Source organism: Scaptodrosophila lebanonensis, unplaced genomic scaffold (genome assembly GCF_003285725.1).
Source record: "Scaptodrosophila lebanonensis strain 11010-0011.00,11010-0021.00 unplaced genomic scaffold, SlebRS2 tig00001412-arrow-pilon, whole genome shotgun sequence".
NCBI lineage: Eukaryota > Metazoa > Arthropoda > Insecta > Diptera > Drosophilidae > Scaptodrosophila > Scaptodrosophila lebanonensis.
This window is the reverse complement of record NW_022060739.1, coordinates 4,543,410-4,553,637: the sequence shown is the minus strand read 5'-3', so window position 1 is coordinate 4,553,637 and position 10,228 is coordinate 4,543,410. Positions and strand designations below refer to the sequence as shown.

Below are 10,228 nucleotides of genomic sequence, written 5' to 3'. Positions count from 1 at the left end.
CTGTAGAAATACATTTTTGCTTTACAAGCTCATCTTAAAGCCCGTCTGGAACTGCGGTATAGAACTCTGGGGGACCATGAATCACTCCAACATAGAGGTGATCCAATCGCATTTTTCTGTACATACTTGAATATGAAAAAGTATTTATATACAATGCATTTTATTTGTACATAGTATTTCCAAGATCTCCATAATTTAAATATTTGTATATTTAAGAACATACAATTTAATAAATTCATAAAACATTTTAAGCCTTCCTAATTAGCACTAAAAAATATTCGAATAAAAGAGAGAAACCCTTAATTGTTTCTCTGTTTACCGCTTTGCTGCTAATGTCTTAATCTTTCCGCAGTATCTTTCAAATTCTCAAATCATATAAAATAGTATATTGAAAATGTGCGCTTAAAAGATTTCTTGAAATACATGCAGCAGAAAATTAATTAGAAACGCAGCAAAAAACCAACAATCCTCCCGCTCTTTCTAAACGTCATTTATTATTTTTTAAATTATTTTATTAATATAAAAAATATAAGTAAAAAATGCTATACAAACAGAAACTGCGTGAACAAGAAGAGTTGTTCAACCTGTTTGTTTGTTTTAATTTTATTTTTTGCCCGTTACATCATTTTTAAAAACATATGGCAACAATAGATTGGGTAATAAGGAGAAATAAAAACATAAGTCTGGCTTAGAAGACCATGGATACCAAATTTGGATAATCTAGAAGTTGCGAGAACCATTTATAATGGAAATAGAAACTTCATAAAAGAATCGGAGATCATTGTTTCGCCTGCTTGCCTCTTGCTTTTAATATACAAATTTTAATATATTTTATTGAAGCTATTAAAATTCTTCAAGAACAATGGCAAAGCTTAGCAATATTTTAATTAAATTGAAGAATTTGATTGCCAATCAACAAGAAATGGGACGTTAAGATAATGTTGCCAATATTAACAATTAATTTACTTGCTGAGTAAATGTTGTAAAAATGTCTTCCGAAAATTATTAAAAAATCCAATTCCCATTGCGGTAAACAGCTGTTCTTGCAGACAATTATATGGAACTGCTTTGTGAGAATACAGATATTCGTATGTATATAGTAAGTATGTGTGGATGAGTGTGCTTTTATATGGCTTTGACAATTCAGTTAGCCATTGCAATCCAATTTGTAGCATAGACGCACGAATATTTTCATATGTAGAGATGGAGGAAGCTTAGATGTCCAGCTTCCTCTTGCTTTTGGCCATCATTCAATTTTTTTGTTACCAAGCAAAGGGAAACACCTGACCCCGTCTTTCATATATGTGTGTACCCTCTTATATTTGTGCTCTGTTTAAATTTTTGGTTGAACGGACATGTCAACGATGACAATAAGGCTGACTGTGCATTGCTAGTTACATAAATATGCTTGTTTTTATTTTGGCTAATGTTGCTTTAGCCTAATGTTGCCTCCTCAACCCTTTATTCTCTTACCTATTGTATTTTCTTTTTACACAGTTTTTGGCAGAATATTATTCAAAGCCCTCTTGACCTCCGGTGATAATAGGTCTGCAACTTAAAATAGTTTATAGGTACGAATGAATTATATACATATATATAACTTGTACATATAGTTAGTGCTGATTATGCTTTTCTAAATCCTTAACTAAATCCTTTCTAAACTACAAAACTTCGAACAATTGGTTTTAAAACCAACTTTATTGAACGCATATACGAGATGGCTGATGTTGTTCATAATCGTTTTGGAATTCTCCCTAAAAATTCGGAGAAAGAAAGCCAATGTCAAGCAAGATTAAGACATGAGTAAAAATAACAAAGATATTGCCTCCAAATAAACATTTTATTCAAGTGTTAGTAAAAGGAAGAACTGAAGTAGAGGATGCTTAGCTTAGTGAGGATTCTTGTGATGTAAGTTTGCGTGCCCCCTTTGAGATGGCAGGCAGGGACAGTTTTTAAATTCATCTCTTTTGATCCGTGGATTGCAGCCCTCCGGTGGCACATCTAGATGTACTTCTTGGGTACAGACTTTTGGCACATTTTTCTTAGTAGTATTTGGCACATTTTTCTTAGTAGTATCCTGCAAAGCCATAAATCCGCAATGACACCGGGCAGCATCCGGACACGGGCATTTATCTACGCTTGCCTCCTTCACACGTTTATCGAACTCTTCCATGGTCATGGGCGGCTTCTGAACGTACTTGTTACGCGGACAGCCGTAGATTTTCCAGTTAGGATGCGGGGCTAGGTAGTCCGTCCCATCGCGTATATACTCAATGGCCAGCTGAGAGCAAATAGCTGGATCATCAATTGCTTTCTGTAGCCTTTGCTCGAAACGTTTTTCTTCCTCGGCACGTATGCGCCGCAGTTCTGCGATCTGAGCATCCAAATCATGACGATTCTGACGATATTTTTCCAATATCATTTCCTTCGTCACCGGTGGATGCACAAATCGATTCTCGATGATTTTATTCTCATGTACCTCAGCCTCCCAACGCATGCGACGCTCGGCTTCCTCACAGATTTGTTGCTTCAATATGGCATGACAGCGAGCCGCCTCCTCCCCCTTGAGGCGCGCCATCTCGGCAATGTTGCTCTTAGTGCAGATGTCCACATGGTGCAGATCCGCGGTACGGTCGTCCATCATCTTCTCAATGCCCAGCTCCAGAGCACGCATGCGCCGTACATATGCAATGTATTGGTGTGTAGCTCGGTTCAAATCCCGCTTACTATTCTCGATGTACGCCTTGGCCTCCGCCTCCAGTCTCTGCGTCTCCCGAATGAATGCCATGTGATCCTCTTTGGCTGCCAGCCACTCGGCATCGCGTTCGCGCTTGCGACGTGCGATCTCCGCGAGAAGCTCATTGCGATACTTCAGCCTCTCTCGGCTAGCAGGCTTGTGTTCCCCGTCAAATTTCTCGAGACGAAGCTCATCCAGAATTTTGTTCAGCTCACGTGCTTCTTCATCTTTTTCCTCTCGCTCCTTGCGGCGCTTCTCCTCACCCTCTTCCATCTGCAACTTCAGCACGTGGCACATCTGCTCCCGCATCTGCTCGCGCTTGCACAGCTCGTACTTCTCTAGGCGGTCGAACTCATCCCAGCGCCGCTGGTTAAGGGTGCGCCAATAGTTTTCGAGTTCACACTCTTTTTGTTTCTTGCGCTGGTTGTCCAGGATCTGTTCCTCTTGGCATATCTTGGTGTTCTTGAGGTCCTCCAGACGCAGCGCCTCTCGTATCTCGTAGCTGCTTTCCATCACCTGCTGCACCCGCTTCGCATCGAGGAACCTCTTGTGGCGCTTATTGTGCTCCTCCTTAATGGCATGCAGATGTGCCTTGCGCGCACTTATGTCCTCGTCGATGCGCGACCTCACCTTGTTGGCGAACTCCTCCTCATAGTCCTTGTCCTCATTGTCTAGCATATCCTTTAAGCGCTGGCTTCGCTCGCGCAGCTCGCCGGCCGCCACTTCCTGGGCCTTGACCACAAGCGCCTTAATCTGGGCATGCAGGCTCTTCCGATCCGTGCTCTTTATAAACTGGAAATGATCTGTGCCTTGAGCGAGGCCGGCATTGTACATTGTATTGCTAAATATAAGTTAACCGATCCACACTTTAATAAATTTAAGAAATTATTTAACTACAGAACCGGGAAGTTTTATTGACTGCTTAAAAAAAATTTATTTGTATATATGGTTCGACCGTTTTGGTTCTGAGTTTTGTCTGAATGAGCAGTGGCGTTTAAAGAAAAGGGCCTTACTGCACAAGTGCCTACTTCCTTTTTTATTTATTATATTTGTATACAAAAAATTGATTGTGGAAAACTATACATAAATACAATATAAAGATTATAAAAAACCTTATAAACTAGGAAAACTTAAGGAGAAATTTAATCAAACTACAATAATATCTAATAAACGCCTTTCAAACTAACAAATGAGACTCTCCATTTAAACTCGATTGGTTGTACTATATGCTTACCATATCCCAGCCTATATATGCTCTTGATCCATCTATTCTTCCATCTGGTGTTGTTATACGGAATATAAAACCATTTCAAAATACTGATGCTGATACTGATTTGTTATTGTCCAAAACATTTTATTTGTTCATTATTGAATATATCTTAATGTATAATCCAGAGCTATACAAATATCATGGGGCCGGACAGAGCTAATAGGAATATATAATTTAATTAATATATCTTTGATAGGTCCATCGAATCTTAAATGGGGTAAATGGTTACCAGAATCTAGAAACGTTTCAACTCCAAAGTACCCCCATAAGGAGTCATAGCGTTCATGCAATGCTTCTATAATTTATCTCATGTGTTATATTTTATTTGTTTAATAGTATTTTACATTTTTTTTGTATGTCATGGATGTATTAAGGTCTAGTTGTATAATTGAAATGAATATAAATCACATCTAAATAAAGCTTATGCTAGATGCGGCAGTTTGTCATTATTTTACTGAAGCATTTGGGTACATCTCGTAAAGAAAGGACTCGTTCATGTCCTCAGTGGCCTCATCAAAGTCTGACTTGCCCGTATAAGCCTCGGCGTATCTTCGGAGCACCTCCATATTGGTTTCGTAATACTGGCGTACCTGTTGCTCCGTCTTGCTGCGCAAAATACGGGAAATGAGAGCAAAGTTGCAGCCGTATTCTTCGAGAGCCAGCTCCAAGAGCTGCTTGTCGAGCTGCCGCCACTCGCGAAAGTTACGGGTGCCACCCGTCTTTAGAGCACGGCGCAGCTCGTCCCAGTCCTCCAACCAATTGGCGTCCTTGTTCTCGAGTTGGGAGCGTTGCTTCAGCAGCTGAGCCTGAAGCAGTCCCATCTGGCGCATGAAATCGGCACACTGCCAGGCGCTGGTGTTGGCCCTTGCCAGCGCCAGTAGCTCCCCATTCTCCAGTGGGGGCGGAGGCGCCTGTTGCAGCACCTGAGGCAGTAGGGGCGACGGCAACACCGGTGCCTTCGATCGAGACAGAAACATGCCGCCAACACCGCTGTAATTGGAGCGCTGATACATTGGCACCGTCAGCTCCAACCAGGTCAGAAACTGCTGGGGATAGCTAAGCTCATTCTGAGCTGGTACCCAGGAGTAGTAGAAGTCCAGCAGTTCAGCGAGTCCACGCCAGGGCATGGCCTCTTTGATGCGATTAAAGCGCGTGCCATGGCGAGCCAAGAGCAGCTCGAAGCGCTGCTGCTCGCTGGTCGACCACAGAGCCCTGATGTTGGCGTAGTGGCTGACCTGCTGCAGGGCACGTCTATAGTTGTGGCGATGGGCCTGCAGCATGAAGATGGCCTGCTCCACGGTGTAATTATTGGTGCGCGTGGCCACAGTCATGTATTGAGTCAGCCGCGAATCGGAAGCTGTCCCACTGGGTGCCCACAGCAGAGTCTCGACGGCGCTATCGCGATAGGGTTTATCCTTGTCCACCGGCTCATAGTCCGGCACCTCCACCTGATGCTCCGGCCCAATGTCCACCTTGTCCACGTAGCCGCGCATGCGAGTGCGGAGCGCATGCTGACGCGGCGGAGTCAGATGCTGAACGCTATAGCCTCTGCCATCGTCGTCCATGTCCAGAGCAAAGGGTGGCTCTACCTTGAAACGCACGCTACTGAATCGCACCAAGCCCGATGAAAAATACTGCTCCTCCTGCTTCTGCTGCTGTTCCTTCTGATACTGTTGCAGACGCAACGAGCGTGGGCGTTCTTTTCCACTCATCCTAGAAGCAATCGACTTTCCTTGGCAACAGCAAAATTTCAGCAACACACTCAGGCGATTCGAAAATGCACTGACTAGAATACTAACAAAGTTGTCAAAGCACTAATTGCTTTTGAAAATTGCCTCTATAAAACAACATTGTAAGTATAATTCGTTAGGCGACACTTACACTTAGTGTTAACTGTCAATTATTAGTCCCGAAAATATGCTCAAGTGAAACTAAATTAATATACTTGTACATACATATATGTTACTTGTATTTATCAGAAATTGATATCATAGCTAAAATTAGAAATATACTTTTTAAAGAAAATTAAGTCAAAAAATAATTTATTACATATTAGAAATTCCTCTACGAAATTTGAGCTTTGGTTCAGATGAGATGCTTAAAGCCATTTTACTAACTGATTTATAATACACAATAGATTGGTTCCAGAAGCAACCATGTAAAAAAAAAAAAAAAAACATTGATCATATGCAAAAACAGGTGATTGGTTCCTTATCTCTAAAGAAATATACATATATGGAGTTTTTAATTTTCAAACCGTGTTATATCAAAATATATCAAGACCGTGTAAATACAGAATTAGGTGTATAAATATAATATAATAAAACAAAATAATGCTGACATCATGTATCGAAGGAACAAGACTATCAATCCTATCTATTCCTGTCAAAATACCATGCAGGTGGAACACACTTTTCACGAAGCTTAAATTATGTGTTCTAATGGATGTTATTATTATTGATTTCGGAACCAAACTGAATATTGGTTTTATATTCCAGATTCATATAGTACAATATTCTATTTTATTCGGAACTACATGGCTTGCAGTCGATTTAAATTTTATAAAAAGATTATTATGGTTCCATTAGATTGCCGTAGTAATTTTAATTCAATCCAACTAATATTGAAAATGTCCCGAAAATTCACATCTCATTAAAATTTAAAAAATTAACTACCAAATTGCTTACAAGTTTTGTAGTTGATTTGAAAGATATGGTAAATATAATACGATATAATTATTATAATTACTGTAAACTAATTGAAAGGACAACAATTTTGAAGTCCCAAGTACTTAGTATTGGAATACAGGAAGGCTTGTACAGTTTTTACAGAAGGTAATCCCTTTCTATTGCAATGAATGGAATATCTGATTCATAAAGCTGATTGTTAATGGAGGTAGAGTAAAAATGTCTTGGAGTCAGACGAATAGCTAACTGGAATTTGCATTATTTAGTGCGGTTTGTCGATGTAGCTTTGATATTAACATAGATTTTGTAATATGATCAGAATCAGAAGATTATGGAATGTGACTGTTTAAAAAAAAACTATGTACATTTGAAGTTAACGTTAGAAGACAAAAAGGTTAATATTTTATAAAAATTGTATCTAAAAATGATTATTAGTAGTATTCGCAATAAAAGAGGTTTTGTACAATGTTTACAGAAGGTAATCCCTTTTTATTTCATTAAATGGAATGTCTGCTTCATAAAGCTGATTGTTAATGGAGGTAGAGTAAAAATGTCTTGCAGTCAGACGAATAGCTAACTGGAATTTGCATTATTTAGTGCGGTTTGTCGATGTAGCTTTGATATTAACATAGATTTTGTTATATAAATGAGCAGAGTCAGAAGATTTAATGAATGTACTATATTTAAAGGTATTTCTATGGAATGTGACTGCTTAAATAAAAAGTAAGTACAATTGAAGTTTGGTTATTTGGTAGTACCGAAAATTTGATTATAGATAGATAGATTTAACTCCGTATACATATTTTTAATAATTTTAAAAAGACAGACAACTGCTTTGGCGCTTTTCTTAATTCGAGAAGTGAAATCAATATACATTAATACAAAGAAGTTCCTATTTATCTTACAATTTTGAGCTGGCATTTCAAAACGAAAACTATCTTATTTGAAGCGCAAAAGGGGAAAAAGCTGGAAATAAACAGTAAGGACAGCTGCAGGCTGCAGGAGCTGCGGCAACTGTGGAACTACTTGTCCCCTGTGCAGCTGCGAAACACCTCAAAGAGCACTCGCTCGCTTACGACTCCCAGAAATGGTCCAGCAGTGCAACCTTTGAAAAGACAACACACCCCCAAAAAGTTGGCCAGGATATACCCGTATTATGGGGGGACGGACTTCAGATATCCTTCCTACTCGTTCCTCACTGCTTTGCCAATCGATTCGTTAGTGTTTTTGTTTTGTGCTTGTGTTGCCTTTTACCTTTGAACTGGCATGAATGCTTCAATTGATTGATTGACTAACTGACTGACTCACTGACTAATTGACTGACCAGCGCATGGCAGTGGCGTTTATGCAAATTTCTTTGCCACTTTTGTTCTTGTAACTGAGAATCTTGGTCGCCATCTTTTTTTTTTTTATCTGCCGCCGTCCTGGCCTGCCCGCTCCTTGGGCTCCGGTATTATTTGCATAGGTCTCGTATTACAGGGGCTGCCATATTTTCAGTGAAGCATAAGGGCCAGCACCCTATTTTTGGGTCTGCTCATATATTTGTGCCCGTTAATAGTTCGTGTAAAAATCTACAAATATTTGCAGACTATTAATTTTTCTCTTTTGTTGTTAGATTTTTTGTTCGCTTTGTTTTTCTAGTGCACGCTTATTTTATTTTCTACAAGCCTGAAATTTAATATACGCTGCGCGCTTTATTTGCACGACACACACACACACACACACACACATATACATACATGTAAGGACCGTTTTTTTTTTTTTTTGTTTTAATAATATTTTTTAAAAATATGAATTTAAGTGTCACTCATTTTTTCTACATGGGTGTGTGTGTTGCATGCCGGCTATAAAATATTTACCCATTAAATTTGCCTTTAATTAAATGTGTGCGCTCGCTTTTTTTCATTTGCCCAGCCTAGGCAGCGGACTGGTTTCCGTTTGTTAAAATAAAAATATTGTTAATTGCAATTTATTCACATGAACACCTCGCCTGGTGCCCGAACCAGCCATCCACTTCCACAATCGGCAGTTCGCAGTTGGCAGTGAATACATTGATTTTAATATTTTATTATTTAATATAGCTCGACGTTTTTGCCACTGCCCGAGCCAGCCAGCCAACCAGCCAGTCAGCCAGCCAGCCATCTAGCCTGCCTGCCGCAGTGCGTTGCATAATGAATAACTCAATGTTGATCCACACACACACACACACACACATTCACACACAGATATGTGGATATATGCTAGTGTGTGCCTGTCCTCGCCTGGTTACTGGTTACTGGTTTTCTTATAAAAGCAGCCAGCACTAACATAATCCAACTTTGGCACAAAGCACAACATATCGACCAATTTTACTGAAGTGGCCTTTAGCTACATTTTCAATAGATTAGCAGGTGAGTTTAATCCATAAAATGTGCGATTACTGCGTTTATGCAGCCGCCGGCGAATCCAATATAAAATATAAACACATTGTTAGAGAAATTACAACACAGTCTATAGAAACTACTATGGAGCAGCTGCTGTTCATAAAATCATCAGCACACATACATACATATATATTGTACATACTCGTAGAAATATGCTTATGCTCGTATTTTGGGTTAGTAACATTTTCCAGACATTGTCGCCACACATACAAAATGGGCCAGGCGGTTAAGTCAACTATGGAGCCACCCAGCCCGACTGCCGCATATTTGACTATCGATTTAACTTTGTGGTTTTTAAACGCACACAGCCTCGGGTTGAGCACAGAAGCTTCTTAAATGCATATAATTTCTTACAGAAAATTCAATTTCCACTTTCACTCGAGCATTTTTTGCAAAGAAATTACGCTTCCTTGAAAATTACGCTTCCTTGTATTCATCAAAATGACAATAAGCCAAAAATTCGAGACTATTCAAATACTTTTATGCAAAAAAATTAAATGTAATAATAGTAATTTAAAAAAAATGGTACATAATTAGCATATTTTGTTTTTTGACTGCTAAAAGAGAAAAATGTACGAAAAATGTTTAACAATTGTCTGATTTTGAACGCTTTCACGGCTTCAAAACCGGCTTATGAAAGAATCATTTAGATACCGGTGCTCTGGTTTCCATGAATTATCTGCTTAATTAATTAATTTAATGGAAAGTTTATAATACTCTTAACATTTTCAATTAATTGGGATTCTCTGGAAAGTTGGTTAAACTTTCTCTGAACACTGCTATGTAAGTCGCTGGTCTATAATATAATATAACAAAACAACAAGATTCCTTCTATACAGTTGCTTTTGAATTAATATTTCAACACATTATCGCATCAAAGCATGTACTATATAGCTGATTATACAGAAATAAGAGATATATGTTTTGGTGACTCAGACGCAACAAACAAATTTGTTAAGCTCTCTAAAAATAAGCCAAGTATTCCGTCAATATGTCTGTAAATGTAAGAAATTATTTTCAATTAAAAACAAGAAAGGAATGACAGAGAGAAAGATAAATAGGCACCATCAACTAAACCTACCTTTCGATATAGACTAACTTAGCTTAGTAT

At 38.9% G+C, this 10,228-nt stretch overlaps 2 protein-coding genes across 2 annotated transcripts; both read right to left on the bottom strand.

The window, feature by feature from the left end:
- Positions 1-1,819: 1,819 nt before the first annotated feature.
- Positions 1,820-3,681, bottom strand: LOC115631648 (trichohyalin). The gene has a single exon (XM_030528459.1). It carries the CDS (start codon positions 3,569-3,571, stop codon positions 1,889-1,891), a length of 1,683 nt encoding a protein of 560 aa, XP_030384319.1. The 5' UTR covers positions 3,572-3,681; the 3' UTR covers positions 1,820-1,888.
- Positions 3,682-4,453: 772 nt separating this feature from the next.
- On the bottom strand, positions 4,454-5,719 carry LOC115631250 (REST corepressor 2-like). The gene has a single exon (XM_030527960.1). It carries the CDS (start codon positions 5,717-5,719, stop codon positions 4,454-4,456), a length of 1,266 nt encoding a protein of 421 aa, XP_030383820.1.
- Positions 5,720-10,228: the final 4,509 nt, after the last annotated feature.